Source organism: Ambystoma mexicanum, chromosome 6p (genome assembly GCF_040938575.1).
Source record: "Ambystoma mexicanum isolate Mex_15411 chromosome 6p, UKY_AmexF1_1, whole genome shotgun sequence".
Classification (NCBI taxonomy): Eukaryota; Metazoa; Chordata; class Amphibia; order Caudata; family Ambystomatidae; genus Ambystoma; species Ambystoma mexicanum.
Window position 1 is genome coordinate 1,169,420,302 of NC_090935.1, and position 18,834 is coordinate 1,169,439,135.

General features: G+C 44.0%; 1 protein-coding gene across 2 annotated transcripts in view; it reads left to right on the plus strand.

Moving 5' to 3' along the window:
• Positions 1-18,834, plus strand: part of LOC138510274 (guanine deaminase-like) — a 616,035-nt gene that overhangs the window by 569,028 nt on the left and 28,173 nt on the right. The window contains exon 13 of one of the 2 annotated variants that reach the window (XM_069625807.1): positions 11,911-11,953. The exons of the other annotated variant lie outside the window; for it this stretch is intronic. Coding sequence (XP_069481908.1) covers positions 11,911-11,934 — 24 coding nt within the window. The 3' untranslated portion in view covers positions 11,935-11,953. The remainder of the gene's footprint in view (positions 1-11,910; positions 11,954-18,834) is intronic. 2 annotated transcript variants of the gene reach the window in all.

Sequence of the window (18,834 nt, forward strand, 5' to 3'; positions counted from 1 at the left end):
TGTCATCACTCAATGCACGGATTGCCTGGAATAAGTTGGCCCTGTTTAGAAAAACGAATGCAGAAGCAAACTTACCATCTGTCAAAATTTTAAGTCAAAAGAAGAGTATAAGGCAATCTGCATTAGATGAATGGAAGAGCCAGTGTAAAGAGATTCTTGCACAGGTGGGGGCGGATGAACAAACGTTATGGCTGAACCCCGACCTGGTGAAAAAGAAATTATTAGATCTAGACTGGATCCAAGTATGTGAGAAAAGAGCGGCACAAAAGTGTATGAATAATGTACCATCAGAAGCCAAAAAATCTAACATACTTGCAAACTATTTAATGCTATCACCGTGCAAACGACTAAGAAAATTATACCTGAAGTTCAGATTAAACATCTTCCAAACAAAAGAAGTTCTAATTTGGAGAAGGTCAATTGAAACAAGTAACTCCAAGTGCAGATTGTGTGCCAGAGAAGACGAAACCCTAAAGCATCTGATATTGTTTTGTGCTGAATTAAAGGATCAGCGCGAACTATGCTTAAGGCGTGAGAGGAACCGAGTTCTGACATACAATGCAGAAGAATGGTGGAGGCACCTACACACTGGCGAGAGCAAAACCCTAAGGATCGCCACAATGAGATTTCTAGATCAAATCCAAAAATGTTTAGAGACCAATCCAATAGAATCAGCTGACGAAGAGCCGCCACAAATATAGGTGAAGTCATCGATTGACAGAAGAAAGAGAAAGAATGAGAAGAGAGAAAAGAAAAAAAAAAAAAAAAGAAAAAAATTGGAAATGATGTTAGTTCTTTTATTCTATATAGTTTTTTGTCTTGTTAAGATTTTTTTTTTTTTCCTTGTCTCGTACACGTAATGTGTTCTTATAGTTATACATTTCGAAAAGTTTGTAAAAACTAAATGAAATAAAAAAAAATAAATAAAAAAAAAAATAATAATAATGTCCATGGTCACTTTGGGTTCCCACGTCACCCCTGAAAGCTGGTTGGCATTTGCAAACATTTGAAAAGGAAAATCATACATTTTGTTTAAGAATCAATGCCACTGGTGCCACGTGCAATGATCAACACCTGAATTAAACCCTAGGACAGTTTGCTGCTGCTATCACCTTGAAGAGGTAGGAAAGGACCAATGTGCACCTAATGGGAGTGAGCAACGAGAAAACATGTTAACTGTGTGCCTTGGACATCCCTGCAGTTCTTTAAGCGACTTACAATGCTAGTGTGATGAACAGTGCCGAAGGCTGCAGATAAATCCAGGAATGTCAGAGCATGGGGGAGTCTCCTAGATCTCTAGCCTTAAGCAATTCCTCCCCTAATGTTAACGTCAGTTTCGGTGACCTGGCAGGGGGCAGAAACGAGATTGGTAGTCACTGACGGGGTCATTTTATTTTTTTTTTATTTTTTTTTTAGCATTTATATAGCGCTACGAACCCTCAGGCATCTGAGCGCTGCTTGTTTCCCACAGTGTGTGGTGCTCACTTATCGACCTCGGAAGGATGAAAGGATGAGTTTGGCCCTGCCGGGATTCGAACCTGCGTCAGCAGGCTGCGCACAGATGTCAAAGTGAGTGCTGTACTCGCTGTGCTATCTGACCGGTTATGTGTTTAGAAAAGAGACAGGGAAGAATTGAAATAGGTTGCTGGGAGCGGATCATGTTATTGCAGCCATGATTCCACTGAATAGCTCACCAGGGAAACAATGCCTGCCTATGGGAGTGAGGACGGCCTATGCAATGGATGGACAGAGAGGGCAGAACCCCAAGAGGCAGGAAAGGACATTTCCTCAAAAAATAGGAGTCATCGGGATGTCCCTGATGGGAAAACATGAAACGAAAAGGCTGGGCATCAGGGCGCAGGCTTCCTTGAAATGACACCATAAGCAGTGCAGAAGGGGTGGGAAGAGCAAACTGTTGCCCCGGTGTTATCAGGGAGAATGGATGCACCCCAAGAGAAACCTGGAACAGCACTCCAGGGATTAAGAAAAAAATATTCAAAAAAGGGAACAGGCAGGACCAGTGAGTGTCAGAAGGAGGAGAAACCAGAAGGAGACTGACCTGGGGGAATGGGTAGATGTGCTGGAGTGGCAGGAGGGCTGCAGTATCCAACTCGCCAATCCAGGTTGCTAGTTACTTAAAACTCCAAGATCTTACCTAAGCTTTTTAAAGGAAAAGGCTGATGGGAACTGGAGCTTGTTGGGAAATTGACCAAAGCGATCTGAATGATTTATTTTTCTCTCTCTGATATAAGGTGCTATGGCAGGTATACCTGGTTCATTCGCACAGGCATTAGAGGCGAAACTGGGAGCCGGTGTCGCAGATGCTTGGGTATCATGTGGTAGATAATGGAAGGATATTGAAAAGTTCAATACATGAGACGAAACTGTGACCCTGCTCTAAAAGTAGAAGCTGCGTTGTGCCTTTTTGCGTCCTCTGCGGTGAATCCTGCAAGCTAATCAATCCGATCTGAATGCAATGGGGCTCTTAGCCAACATCTTACTGGGACTCTGCCATGTTGCTGTAACAAACAGAGATCAGCGCTGTACCACGTGTTTGCCTCAGTGTAATTATATTTTGCTTTGAATAATTGAAAAGGAGCCACCGGGCTCATAGCATGAGACGCATAACTTTCAAGCGCATCAGCCATTTCCTGCTTGGGACAATTTAGTGAGAAACCGGTTCTGGGTGAAAGTTTGTGCAAAGCCTCTGGGGATTTGCTAAACAAGAAGCTAATGGTAAATGCACATGGTGGATACAAAATGATCTCTTACCTCTAGGCTTATTAGCAGCTTCGCCGCCACGTCTTAACTTTTCTGAAGTCACTGATGCCCATGCAATAAATAAAGGTTTTCACTAACTGGGATCTTTGGGGGAATACAAAATAGTCAAGAAATGTTTGAAGGGTTTGAAGAAGCATGATCTGATCACAATGCTTATTTGATGTTTCCTGGATGGTGTGGAATCAACTATGGCAGCCACATTATGAACCTGAGTGACACGAGAAAGGTCATAGCCCCAACACGGAAGGCCAAAGTTGGAAGACCAAACTTTAGTGGCATCAGTGTTCGATATTTCTGTGCTCGTGCCATTGGATAGGGAAGATCCGCACAGCATAAGGTTGGTTTTTGAGGGATTATGTTTCAGTTTATTCTGGTTTATCTATTGACCAACCTTCTCGAAGGAGCATTTGAACTCATCTGCCACGGCACCCGGGTCATTGTAATAGCAGAGGAGGTCCTGGGTGTTGTCAGATTGTGTACAGAAGAATACATCCTGTGCATGGATGAGGTCTACAAGTGGTCTTCTATAATGATTAAGCAATAGCAGGCTCATAGAGAGGCCCTAGCAAGCTCCACAAGTGATTCCCATAAGGGCCTACTCATAAGGACGCAGGAAGACAAAGGGCCTCATTACGAGGTTGGAGGTTTTACCGGCAAGGCTACCTCCAAACTCGCATCTGGGTCCGGCACCCACGAATGGGCAATAACCAGGCTATTCTGGCCCAGCCAGACCCGGTAATTGCCCTTTCACGGTGCCAGGCCCAGTACATCCCCATTTGAGCCCCTTAGGGCTCAATGGGAATGGGCAGGGTGGTAGTACCGGTACAGTTAGTAACAGAACCGGTGCTACCATCATGTTCTGCTCGCAGGTGCCGGTACGGATACCAGGTCAGACCTGGTGGCTGCAAGGGCACCCACGAGCAGAACTCCTAGTATGGCGGTACGTTACCAACGGTGTCATTAGCGATACCGGTGCCCCTGTTGCCCTACCGCCATAGTTGTAACGAGACCCAAACTGTATTCCGCCAATCAAAAAAGCTTTCAACCAAGCCATGGCTTGGTCCCTAATATCTTGGCTAAAGTGACATCCCAGGAGAGTGGGAGGGTGGATGGTGTCAAATAACATAGAGTGTTCCAAAAGCATAAGGGCACACACTTAGATCCCATCCACCGGTCTTCTCAGATCACCCATTGCCATAATGACAACTTATTTGGTGCCTAAATCGGATTTAAAACTAAACTGGAATTGAAGAGTGATCTATGAAGGATTAGAGCTGGGTGGTGAATATTTACTCCATTGAATATTTTATGATAGGGCAGCTGTGAAATAAGACGCATATTTGCCAGATTGCCTCAATTAAGAGTTGGTTTCCTAAACAACAGTATCACCACTGCTTATTTGATGTGGCCAGGTAGAACCTCCACAGAGAACGAGGCATTACTGATAGCACAGAAATAAAATGCCAGCAAAGTCTATGCTTCCTTTAAGTGGTCAGGCGGAAAAGGCTCTCAAGGAGAGCCTGTAGGATAATGGTGACCATGATTTTCCAAAGTTGTAGATCAGATATAGGAGTAAAATGGCCAAAGTCGGGCCAATTCCTACTCAGCCAATAGTTGCCATCATGTCATAACAGAATAGGGATCTCCCACAGAGCCGGTAAACACAGCTTGCATTGTATATTCATAATGTTCTCAGTGAAAAATTAAGGTAAGTTATTGCAGAGTCAGTGGTCAAAGTGAGCGGGAACAGCCAGTAGCAGCGTTCCACTAATTTTATTTTTAAATATTAACAGTTCGCCTACTTTTTGCAACCATTTTCACCATCCCGGAACTGTTGTTTGTGAAGTTAAAGCACACTTCTCCACTTTAATACCTGATCGCAGTTACAGCTAAACTGACATCTATTTCAACTCAATTGGCTATCGGTCAGCATGGCCGAAACCCTTGAAAAAGTTGTTGCACGGTGCTCCCTTCCTGCCTTCCATGTCCCCCGCTGGGTTCACAGTTCCACTACTTCTTTTGGTATACTTCTAACACTGTGCAGAGAGCCTCGGAAAAGGAATTACAGGACATGATGGAGAAGTGGGAGTTCGAAGTTATTTAAGAACTTTCAATAACTCCAGTGATTTTTTGGGACTGGAAAATATCTGAATAAAATATTTGTTCTCATCACTGTTGATGATTTTCTTTCTCCAGGATCATTCAATTAGCCTTAGCAATTTTCTCTCCACCCATTCACCTGTGGCATACCACGCATAACCAGATTGTACTTTTATGTTTTGCATGAGAAGTGTTTGCATGCCTAAGGTTGTCCACAGCTCTTGAAATGTTGGCATAATATGTGTCTAGCAGCCAAGGGGAAAGTGATATCATTTTATTCCTGTAAAAAGTAATTAGTATTGTTCTATAAGGAGGGGTGCACATCCTCAGGCATAGGGTGGTCATTTCTGACACTGCAACAAGTGCAAATTAACCCTTATGTGGGTTGTCAGTAAGGATCAAAGAAATAAGATATGCCAGGGGGTCCAGCCGAGTGTAAAAACAAGTGAACTCCCCTGGCCAGTTTACCTGGGAGAGAAAGAAACTACAGACCAGGGCTAAGCCTTAGATGTGGGTGAGTTTACTGACCAGTTGATAGAATACTACAGTGGCTACAATTTGAATAAGATCAGAAGGTCAAACCTGTAGTTTAAGCCTCTGATGCTAACTATGCTGAAACAGCTCAGCAGGAGTTTTGCCACTTTATCTGTGAAATTAGGAAGGAAATCAGGACCTGAAGAAGTTACCATAGTTGTCCGCTCCATGGAGGCCTCTTCTAAACAGGTTTCTGCTTGCTCATCCAGAACCATCAAGGATAACATTGGCTCCCTTGCCCCCCCACTCGCTGATTTCTGCAATCACTCTTTTTACACTGGATCTTTCCCCTCCTCCCTTAAGCACTCCCTTGTGCGCCAACTCCTGAAATAACTTTCAGCAGACCCTACATTCCCTGCCAACTACAGCCCTATTTCCATCACCCCCTTCCTGGGTAAGCGTTTGGAGAAGCTGGCATTACCCCATCTCAGTCTTGCCAGATAACAGACAAGTGGGGCAGGTCTTGTAGAAGACTTCCACTTCCATCCTAGGCTGAGTGCCTTGGTCGTCTTAGTGCCAAGATGACCAGCTAGGGGTACCTCATGGGTCAACTGCAGAAGGAAGGGCCTGTAGATTTTGGGTGCAACCAACCTTTAAACTCAACTGGGTTCTGGCTCAGTGGACTCACTATAAAGGAGCTCACCCTTCCAAAAATATTAAATGGCCTAGAACCCTCACCTTGTGCCTGGGCCTAGGCCTGTTTCCTCAGACCCTTAAGAGAGTGGCACTCTCTCTGACCCTTACAAAAATCTACCCTAGAGGGTCCACCTTCAGCCAACATGCGCTGGAGATCAATGATCCCCTGGAGTGAGTACCTCTCCCAGAGGAGGGTCCTCTGCCTCTTCTCCCTCAGAAGTTGTGTCTAAGGTCACCACTGGGCCTGGTCCCTCAGGAGCTTGGACCACAGTGGGTGGTGCTGAAGCAGTGGGTAGAGAAGGGCCCCCCTTCACAAACGTGGCCTTCTTGCTCTTCCTTCTTGCCTTGGGCTTCCCCTTTAGCTTGGATAACTATCAGTCAGACCCTGTTTGGCATTAGACCTGGTGACCACAGCAGAAGTCAAGGGTGGCCCATGGGAAACAAGCCCCAACTCAGCTTGGTCATTTTCCAGAAGCACCTGGGCAGGCACATGATCTTGTGCGATTACAGGAATCTGTGTTGTCTTGTCATCCACCTGAATTGTCACTAAGGCTACAAGAGCAAGTCTGGATCTGGAGGTCCACTAGCTAACCTAATGATTCTCAGAGGAGCACCTATATAGTCCTCTGTCTTGAGCAGTGTCCTTTCCACCACTGTCATGCTAGTGCCAGTGTCTCTCAAGCCAGTGGAAGGCTGGCCATTAATGAGAACACTTCTAAAATAAATTGGTGGGTATTCAGTGGGGCAAACTTCAGTACTTCTGAGTACTGATCGCAGGCCCCAAGGGAAAGTAAGGAGATCTCTGCAAGAGCACCAACAGTGATACCTGGAGAGGAGGTGAGGGCAGTGGCTTCCACCTCAGGCATGGGGAATGGTAGGTCAGGCTGGCTGCACCACTTTACTTTGACACTTGGGGTCACCCTACCTGTGTTCTGGTGTTCACTTCCAACAAGTGACAGAACTGTGAGGAACTGGACTAGGACCACTGGGAGCCTGCTTAACAGCAGGAGAACCACTACTTTTGCTCCCACCCCACTGTGCTTCAAATGTGCTATGGATGTGACATGTGTTCACTCTCCATGCGCTCTTATGTTATTTCTGCAAGTCATGCTGTTGTTGAATTTGGACCTATGCTCACATTCTAAGAATAGTGTCTAATAGTGTGGGGGATACATAGGCATGGGTTGTGTTGCCTCCCCCATGTGGCCATTAGGTGACAAAAAAATAAGGTGGTACCCCTCTATTCTGCACATCTGTGCATAATGCCCTCTCATTCCACATGTCCAACATTGTATCTATCAAATCTAGATCTCATTCTGTTAAGTCCATCTCCATATATATGCCCAAATCCATTTTCCCTACCTCTTTGCAAGTTCTCCCCTGGGATATTATCTGTTCCCTCTCCCTGTATTGTATCCCATGGGTCCTGTCTGTTGATATCCTTGCTCATACCTTTCCTGACTGCCCTTCCACTGCAATCTTTGCCAATTTCTGTTGCCCCAATATTTATTTATTTTTCTCTCCCTCTCTCCCTCTCCCTCTCTCCCTCTCTCCCTCTCTCCCTCTCTCCCTCTCTCCCTCTCTCCCTCTCTCCCTCTCTCTCTCCCTCCCCCCGCAACCGTGCATCCTCAACCGTCGCTCTGCTGCTTCCTCAGCACGTATTTGAGCCATTCTAAATCAGAAACATTGAAATGGAATCGTAAAATATTTAGTATAGCGTGTGTTGCTTTTACGTCCAACAGATGGCGCTGTTTTTCCCAAAAAACATGTTTTTACCTGTCACATGTGTGACATCTATGTATAGTAGGCATTTAAAAACACGTGCCTATTCGTATGCAACGCTGTGTCCAAATTTCAAAGCAATCGGTGAAGAACTTTCAGAGATTTAAGATTTTGAACAAACAAACATTTACATTTTGATTTATATAGATAATGTGCTAGCACATCCAAGAGCTTTTACAGTTGTTGCTGTGTCATTCTGTGTGTTAAAAAAGCATTGTGCAAGGCGCCTCCCCTTTCTAAAATTATATTCCAGCAATGTACTGGAACTACAAAAATGGTTTCTCTTCCTTCATCTCTCTCTCTATCTGTGTGAATGCACTATGCACATTGTAGGGTGCCTTTCTGATAAATGTACCTGGTCTGCTTTGGGGATCAGTTCTTCAATGTGTTCCATTATAACCATTCCTGATACTCTACTAATACTGCTAGAAAACACTCTGCTAAAATAGACACTTTTATGCTTTCAACAGCTATATAAACATATAAAACCTACTATTCAACAAATCTATACTAACCAAATATGTGTCAAACATTAACTTCTTCATTCTCTACTCCAAAATCCCATGTCTCCCCAATCTATTTCTCTCATACACATACTTTGTGCCCAAGATGACACCATTAATAAAAAAAGAACTGTTCTCTATAATCATCCTTCTCCATCGTCCTCTTCTCTTTTACATCCATGATATAAATGTTATAAACAAGTATACCTACCGCAACTGCTATATTATTTGTCAAAAACCCCACCTCTGTGTCACTGCCATTTTCAAAGTTCTCCTCCAAACTTGTCACCCCACCTTTAGCACACTGCAGCCAATCCCTCTATATAATTTCACTTTCCCTGTGTGCCTCCCAAATCAATCTCTCCCATGGGCACATCTTGTGCACATTGTGACACCAATAATAAAATACCTCTATCTTCCATTAACCCACCCTCTCCATCCTGTTCTTCTTCTTGCATCCATATTAACAGTCAATACCTACCAACTAAAACAAAATGGATCGCCTACACATTATATGTCAGCGCTACTCAATATATATATATACTACATTGAAAAAAATGTATCCCTGTGTGTCAACATGTGTCTGTGTCCGTGTTTTACCAAATACCCCTGCTGGTCGTTAGGGCAATTGGTCTGTGAACAAGCCAGCTTTCTCTCATAAATTATTTCAAAATACTCACAAACAGACCAAAAAGTTATCAAACCTTGCACTTCCATAAATAACTATATCTACTAACAAACTTTCAATTTCTCCACCACTAAAAATACAAACATTTCCCATTGTGGTCTCTAACAACAAAGTCAAACTCTGCAAGGAGCTGACCAATCATCACTATTGCCAGAGCCATCATCGGCTCCAGGCTAGACTATTGCAACACTCTGTTGTCAGAGGCACCTTCAAATGGAATTTCTGCAAATTACAAGTTATCCAAAACAACGCTCTCCACTCTGCCCTGCGTCTTGCGAAACCGGACCTTGTCTCTGAGATTAGGTGAAAAGTACACTGTGTCTCAATTTGCGAATTCATCGAGTACAAAACTCTTTCCATTGCTCATCAATGCATCTCCAACACTGCTCCAGCACACCTCTCGCAAAGACTCGAAAAACCTTGCTCACCAAGGCTGACAGACTCGTTCTACACCCACCAGCTAAGAGTTCTGAAAATCAAACGCCCTAGAGCAGGCAGCTCAAGCTTCTTGTTCACCACACCCAAACTCTGCAACACCCTTCCTCCGGCCATTCAAGCAGAACCCTCATACTGGAAGTTCAGAAAACAAGTAAAAACATGGCTCTTTGCCTAAGTACCTTTCTCTCCAAATCTAGTTCTGCTAACTTTATTCTTTATGTATGAACCTCTCATATAACCGGCACCTAGTTGCCTCAGGGTTATGTGTGCAAGAAAGAAAGAAAGCAAGAAAGGAAAGAAAGAAAGGAAGAAAGGAAAGAAAGAAAGGAAGAAAGAAAGAAACTGGGACCCCTGGATAAACCCTGAGGGAGGAAGCCCCTCTTCCTCGTCACAGTACCTTGCATGCCTTGGAAGGTGAAGTGGAGTTTCTCAGCTTTACTCAACGGGACCCCACAAGGATGGACGAAGAAGTCACTGGGATGTAGGTGTCAAGCAGGAGAAGAGAACCAAGCAGTGTCGGAAAGACAGCAGTGAAGGTCTGTCACAGTAGTCTCCTTGGTCGGGTTGTTACATGGTCTGTGGATGTCCCACAAAGATGAAACTTGCTGTGGACCTCGACAAGGCTAGGAAGATGAAGATAAGTGCTTTGGCTTCTGTTGATGACTTTCGTTGGTGACATGTGCAGTGAGAGAGGTAGGTGTCAGGTTTCGTTATTTCATGGTTGGCCGCCTTTTGGTTTTTTGGTGCTGCAACCACAACACAGATGACAGGATGACTTCTGGTGACTTGGTCTTGAGCACTGGACTTCACTGTGGGCCTTCACCAAGTCTGGCTACTCGGGGCACATTCTTCGATGTTAGGTGGTGGGAAACCCACCGGCAGACACTCCTCTGTAGGCAGCGACACTGGACTTCCTCAGCAGTGTAAAGTGGACAGATGTTGTGGTTGCAGTGCCAGTTAAAGATTTATTTTATTGGTTGGAACTTGGCAAGCTCCAGGCGTCGAGCAACACTATGCCATTGTACCCCCTCTTGTGGGTGATACACAGCAAGCAGGCTTCTCAGCAGTCATGCACAGCCTCTGGAACCTGGATGATGCTGGTGGATTTCTTGGCACCAGATGTCCGGACATTCCTCTTCTGGACCCCCAAAGGACCCTCTTTAGGATGGCAGGTACACAGGACTGGCTCCCAGGACACTTTGAGTGAAGAGCAGCAGTTGCGCAATGTCCTCTCGTAGCTTCAAGAAGAAGTTGCCTGTCCAGGTCCTCACTGGTTCAGTCCTTGAATCAGCAAAGCAGCCTTTGGATTTCTTGAAGTGTTGAAGCAGTAGACTTCTTCCTGCAGCTGGATTCAGGGTACAAGCTTATTGAGATTTTAGCTTCTTGCTTCGTTTTTCGAATTTCAGCTTCTGACAAGGAGGTGAGTGTTGGGTCCCTTGTTACACACAAATCTCCCCATTCCCTCAGACTGAGCTATGCTCAGTCAGCCAATCACACACTAGTGCATACATCAGGCAGCGCCCAATCAGGCTCACAGGCATTCAGGCTATTCACCCAAAACCAGACAAGCAAAACACAAGATGTGGATTGGAAGCAGCTCCCAGCCTTTTAAAGTACACACTGAATGTATTCCATTTTCAGTCAGGGCCACACAACCCAAACCAGACACCCCAACACAGAATGCAAATTGACTCCTCTCTCCATTCAGACAAGTCCCACCATGAGGGTGTACCCACAACAAGCAGTCCCTGGAAAGACTCCAACCAATCTGGCATGGGCAGCTCGAGATCCATATATGGTCCTTCCACCCAACATCCATTCAGGGTAAGGGCTACTCAGGACTTTGAGAAACAAGGGATAAAGGCAAAGGAAACCAAAAGGCTACAGTGGCCATCTTGCCTTTGTGTTGGAATCCATTGATTCCTATAGCAGGGCCTGGGTATCTAACAAACTGATGAAACCCAGAGCCACTGCAAAGTCAGCATGAAACTGTCACGAGCCCATACCCTGCTCTGTGGGCAACACATGGGTGCCTATAAACACAAACTAGGGGTATACCTCTACCCATGGGTGTCATAAGGGTATCCCATGGGTACTGTTCCCCAAAAGTTAAAAATGAAGAGATGCACTGCCAGAGGTCCCGCCAAGGCATTACCAGCATCACAGACATGCAATCAAGGGACACCATGCTAGTGCCAGTGGGTTTGATTGTCAGAATCATTGTGGGGGGAAAACAAAGGTTTGTAGACAACCTAAATCTGCAGTTGAGGCCAATGTGGTGTGAATGGTGTGAGGTAGCGGCAGCAAGATGGTTGTGTTGCCTTAACAGCAAACCAGTATTTTTGAGCATATTGAATTTGGGGTCAATAAGGTTGAGAGGATGTAATGACTTCCCTGGATCATCACCTTTTCGTTTTGGTAAATGCTGATGTGTTGGTTGCTTTTCAGCTACTACTAGGAGTTGAAGAATGACCACAAGGAAAAGTCACAGGTGAGTAAGCATAGCAGAGCACTGCCAGTCAAGGCATGGTGTTGGGGATGAAAAAAATGTCATCTGTTGCTACTACATATAGATGAGGATAGTGACAATGGCCTACAGTGAGTGTACATGATAACAATTAGTAGTGCAGTCAGGTTCACTAAGTAGGTGGTCTCGGGTGTCATATGTCATAGATCAGGATAGTAGGTCAGAAGACAGTATTGCAATAGGAAACATTAAGATAAGGCAGTGAATATCTATAGTGCTTGTAAGTGATGTGATGGCATACTGTAAGATAGGCATAGCTATAAGTATATGTTTTCTGTTATGATTAATAGATAAATAATTGTCTGGGCATCTAAATGGATGGTCGCTGGTTGGGAGTTTTGCTAGGGAGAAATAAGTGGAAGCCAGTATAGGGATTGAACCTAATGTCCGGAGTCATGGCCTATCATAGCTTAGTGATTTTTGCAAGCCATAACAAGATTGATGTTGTGTACTGTGAGTCTTGTTTATTAACATAGATATATAACAGCTGGGGCCAATAGCAGGATAGTGCCATTTCCTGATGATAACCATTAATTCACAGCATCAATACAGTCTTTTGTAGAGAACAACAGAAGATTACAAATTGCTATTGTTCCAGAAATTAGTCATACATTGTGGCTGTGTTTCAGGATCATGTGTCTATTAGCAATGTGCAAAGGGGTGTGAACTGGTTGCCTGGAAATTAACTGAAACCTACATTTATTGTAATATTAGTGTCTAAGTGAGAGCCCAACTTTAAGCAGACCGCCTGATGGTGCTGTGAGCGCATATTCACTCTTTAGGAGTGCAAGTCCTAATATTAAATCAGTCAGTGGATAGCTATGTGCCCTAAGTGCGCATCTCAGTGGGGGTCCCAGGACCTGCCTCCCGTTCGCTCAAAGCTGTGCTTAATTTGTTTTGGGTCAGGAGCGATTGGCGAAATAAATGAGAATCAGGCTGCTTGCTCCATTCCATGGCGATCCAGTAAACCTGGCCAGTAAATCAACCATACACAAACACAGCAAGTTCAGCCGCTCACACCATTCCATAGCAATCCAACGGTGGCCAGGTTGCTCCCTCCACTCCACAATGGAATGTTGGATAAGGACACTTGCAGTACCACAAGAGTCACATTTACCGATCGCAGCACAAACAAGATCCACTGAGTCATGAAAGCCTCCATATCTGGGTCTTGGGCCAACAGTTGCAGGAAATAATCTACAGCTATTCAATCCTGATGATGAGTGACTGGACAGAAATGTATGTATACTGGTGGGATTAGTTCTACTGGCAGACTCCAGCGATGGTGCCTAAAGAGCTGGACATTAGAACCCCAAGCAGCGATAAGTGCATTCTTTTCTTGGACTGAAGGGGCATCCCAAGATCTGCCATCCACTACCTACCTGCCTTTGCTCGTTGGACGGACACAGTGTACCGTATTAAAGTTAAACATTATGGTCACCTCTGCTAAGAAACCACAGATAAATAATTGCCTGATTCTGGGTTCTTTGTACTGCGTCCGCTCAGAAGTTTGTTCTGCTTTTTTCTGCTTCAGATTACAATTACGCAGCCAACGCAGTAGTTTTGTAACTCAAATATCTATGGAAAATATTAAATATTGCACCACAAATGCCCAGTTGTGCTGCATAACAGCATAGTGTGATCCCAGCTAGAGTGCTAGAAAGCAATCTACCTTCCTGGGCCATTTGCAGCCACTGACCTCAACCAACTATGGGCTTTTCTCTTTCCCAATAAGCTCTCCTAAGTAGTCACAAATTAATGGCACACTGAGTCACAACCACTCAATGGTAATCTCTGGGATGTTCTCCTCCCTACTGAATAACTTAATTACAGTGCAAGTGGCTGTTAGAATTCTTTCCTCCCTAGCAGTAGCCCGCTCATTTACACTGAGTGGTAGTTTCCTGCCTGTCACTAAAGCAATCAGGTTTCTTTTCCTACCTAGTCACTGTCAATAAGTATCCCATGCATGGTGGTCACTGGAAGTCTCTTCTCGCTACCACCGGCCACAAACAGGTGATGCACAGCCAAATCAGCAGGAATCAGATCATTTTGGAGTATACCCAAATACATTTAGCTCAGCTTAGTGTGGGAAAAGATTATGAGGAGTAATTCTCACCACTTTTCTTTGCGCAAATGGTGGGATGCCCAATGAAATGACCCTCCCTTGTGGCAAAGCATCTGAATTGAGCACACATTAAGATGCCCCTTGAACCCTTTTGTACTAAAAGCACTCCCATTCCCATTCACAAATGGGATGCACTTTAGAATGTGCAGAAAACAAATACATCAGAGTTGGGAGCACAAACCCAACACTAATGTATACATAGGGGCTGGCAAGTGGATCATTTCTGCTGCAACTCAACCCCTGGAAATGTTTGTCACTTTTGTGGATGATACAAAATTGTGGGATCCTCTCTGCTCAGAATGAACACAGTTCAAATCAAATAACCTGTTATATGGGAGGCTTCCCACTCTGGAAGGTTTACAACCACGTTTTAGGTGTGCCTTTCAGAGAGGAGAAATAACTATTTGCATATCAGTCTGATCCCACTCACCAGGGCAGCCCAGCGCCAAAATGACAGGCAAGTCTCCTCTGAGCAAGTCTACTAACAGACATGTGTTTTGGCCTTGTTGGGCGTCCTCATTGAGGTGAGGCTGTGCCTCTCTAAGCACAGTGAGCAAGGGGGTCCACGTCTGAATTACCCTGGGTAATTCTGGGTTAGACTACAAGCATTACAAAATTAAACAAAAGTGTTGGAGCCCCTCCACTGAACAACTTTGTGGATGAGCTGGCCTGCACATTTGCAAAATCTAAGCATCTAAAGTAATGCTTCTTGTTTAAAGTCTGGATAATTTGTATTTGGAAATTTAAAATTACGTGGAAATAAGTTGGTGTATATGTGTACAAACACTGAAGGCTTTGTATTATTAGACTAGTGGAAAAGCCTGTGTACACAGGCTAATGTGCGTAAAGGAAGACATTTTCTGAGTGTAAATATATTATGTGGTATATTTTAACATTGCTCCTTTTACGTGGAGGGGTAGTACCCTCAAATAAAATCCCACAGAATCCATTGAACAGTACAACATAGTACATACGGGCAACTGTTGTATCTGCTCCTCATTGTCTTGGATTCCACTTACAGGTGTTGGACTCAAATATATAATGTTGAGGGATGTCAGAGTAATACAATTCATGTGCGGCATGATTCGAAGTAAACATGAGATTATGAAATAAAGTAAATTGAAGTATGTTTTTTTAAAATGTATATATCTTCTTAGTGTATGCAACTTGAAGTATGCTGTTAAAGAGGTATCCCTGTCTTGGACCTTTTCTGCAGCTAATGTTATGTTATTATTGTTGAAATACACATTTTGTTCACCTAGAAGATTAACTTGAAGTCTTATTGTTGTATGTGTAAGGCAACAGCTCCCTCTACCGCTGATCACAGGGGAAGCGTGCAGGACAGCTTCGGACAAACATGCACTTGGCCTTTTATTACATAGTATGATTGCTAGATTGTAAGTGAAAATATATGGATTCTAGGAAGAGTTATGTAGGTGATGATGATTTTGAGCTTTATTTGGTACTTTTTTAGTTTGGGCTATTAGGTGGCATTGTAGTAAGCCGGAACTATTACATTAGAGTACAGAGATGGAGAAATGGAATATGAGGAGGGACACAAAGCTACACCCATTGACTGCCCATGGCCATGCTAATCCCTATGGCCATTCCCACCGAGTTCCTGCCCTGCCCGCCCAAAACAACTCTTCATGGGAACTCTTTAAGCTCGCTTTAAACAAGTGCTACTATCAAACTTTGCATTCAAAGTGCCTGACAGTATTGTTTCAAAGCAGTCTTCTGGGAGTTAATTACTTAAATGGAGCAGTAAACATACTAATGGTATAATAGAAATGTCTTAACCACTTCTGTCTTCAGCCACTCGATTTAGAAGTACTATGCGTGTCCTTATCTGAAGTCTTGTTAGAAACAAGCATTGACAAAGCCAAATGTTTTGGCTTGTCTATAAGTATCAGGCATTTGCCAGGCACTGCTATTAGATGCCCACACCATTAGGTGCTCACACCATCTTTCACCTTTTACCATAAATAATTAGTTAATATCACTACAGCAGTGCCTGGCAAGTGGCTTTCCTATACAAAAACACAAGAGGTGATGGCTGGAAGGTTTAGAATACATTTTAACCTCTGGCATTGCTCTGGGAAACCCTCCAGACCATCGTTCTACGCCTTCCAAGCCATTACAGAACGGGAAAGACCATATGCAAATCAGGCTAGGTCTCACTGCCAAAGGGCAGTCCATTCCGAACTGCTAGGCCACATCATTTCTGCACAAGACCACAAGCACCCCCAGCCATGTTTCAGCCTTGTTGGGCCTCATCAGTGAAGAATAGCTTGGGTCTCTAGGCCCGGCAGTCACAGGACCCACGTCTGGGCATACCCATCCCACTCGGAATTACTATATCAAAACACAAGAGGTGATGGCTGGGAGGTTTAGAATAAATCCTAACCTCTGGCATTGCTCTGGGCAACCCTCCAGACCATTGTTTATTGCCTGCCACGCCATTACAGAAGGTGAAAGACCATTTGGAAATCAGGCTTGGTCCCACCGCCAAAGGGGCAGTCCAGCCGAACCGCTAGGTCACATCCTTTCTGCATGAGACCGCAAGCATCCCCAAAACATTTTTCAGCCTTGTTTCGCCTCAACATTGAGGACTAGCTTGGGTCTCTAGACCCAGCAGGCACGGGACCCTCGTTTTGGGCATAACCGTCCCACTCGGAGTGACTATAGCAAAACACAAGAGGTGATGGCTGGAAGGTTTAGAATAAATCTTAACCACTGGCATTGTTCTGGGCAACCCTTCAGAACATCTTTCTTCACCTGCCAAGCCATTACAAAAGGGGAAAGACCGTATGCAAATCAGGATTGGTCCCACCACCAAAGGGGTATTCTAGCCAGAGCTGCTAGGTCACTATGCCTACACCACAAACCCCAAAACGTTGCCATTTCCTATGCTTGTTTGTCAATGGACATGTACCTTGATTTGTCAGATTGTTAATGCATTGCTCCTGTCTTGAAACCAAATTAAACATATCTATATCATGGGCATAAGGTTCAAACGTTTTTTTTATAGTGTAACCCTCAAATACATGCAAAAATAGTCATAACTATTTGTATAAACATTTAATGTGGTTAAACATTTAAATGGGAGGAAAAGAGGAAACTCTTTTAATAGAAGTTAACAGAGACCCATCTAAGTCTGAGGAAGTAGAGAAAATGACAAAATAATTTAAGTGAATATCTGGGCAAAATGGCTTGTACAGACTTTTAATACACTCACACATTCTCCCATTCATTGTGTTGACATATGTTTATTGCCACTTCAGTTCGACCCACATTCCAGCGAATGCAGTTTCTGCATAAATCATTGGTTTGGACTTAGACTTCAAACACCAACAAAATCATCTACATGGGGTAGATGGAGCGTTTTAATGGCAACTACCCTTTTATGCTTGATGGCCACCACTACAGATCACTGCTGAATGCATCTGCACATGGTGACGACCTCATCAAATTCACTGCGTATATGCGATGAAAGACAAGGTAACTATGAAGTGATTCCCGGATCCATCTCTGCCAAAGGCAGAGAAGAATTAGCTTCACCAACAGGTGCCCAAACAACACAGTATCAATCAGTGTTTTTGCTATGGCCAGAAAGCAGGTTTAGAGGCAGTCAGAAGCAATTAAAAACTATAAAACTCCCATTTTTATTTTGGTGGAAATAAGGATAAATGCTCAGGTTGAGCTGCAAGTGGACTATCCCAGTCTAGAATTTGTTGTAGGCCTGAGTGGAAAAGATTACACCTGGGTATAGTAACATTCTCAGAGCTCATATTACATAAGAAGGAAGTAGTCAAGGATGGTTTTGCAGATTTTGGTCAGAACGCCTAGGAACGAGAAGGTAGCTTTTAGGAGCCTGAAATAGAATGCATGGTTGTAAGGCACAAGCATCAACCAGTGAAAATAGGGTTCTGTATTCACCAGCAGATGTTTTTTCAGCTGGTGTCGAGTGAGTGTTCAACACTTCAAATCAGCTGTGTTAGAGCCCATAGTGGAAACACTTTCTGTTAATGAAAATCTAGTTCTTAATTTGTAAAAGGAATAAGTGCCAGGGCTCAACATTTTTCATTCTTGTGAGTTTGGTAGGTAGCAGAGCAAGATTCTTTGACACACACAGAACAGACACATGTAGGCAGCAGCGTTAATACAACAACCAGGCAAATCGTGTACCATAGCAACGCAAGCTTTGCATATGCAGAACAACTGCACTTCTCCGTTTTTCACATACACAAACACATAACAGGTCAACATGAGCTTCCTTAATGGCGTAGGTCAAAATAGGCCTGACTAGAACAATATTTTCTCAAACAGATCAGGTACAGAATTGGACACAGTAATGCAAGATTGCACAAATAGAGCACATCTACATGGGCAGTACAAGTGAATGTTTCCCCCTCAAACATGTCACCATGGACTGCAGTATTGCAAGCTTTCCTCACACAGAACAAGCAACTGTCAGCCTCAGCATTAAGACATTCCCTCAAGTAGAAAAGAGCCCTATGGGCTGCACTGGTGTAAGGTATCCTTCCCTTAACATAGACTCTGTAAGCATGAGCCACGAAAGTCCAAGCATCCCTCAAATAGAATAAATTGAATCAGCAGTGTAAGCTTGCATCAAATAGAATGCAGCATGGGGTCTCACCAGTGTACACTTCCCTCACATACAATGTGTATAACATTGGCCCTAGCAGTGAAAGAAGCC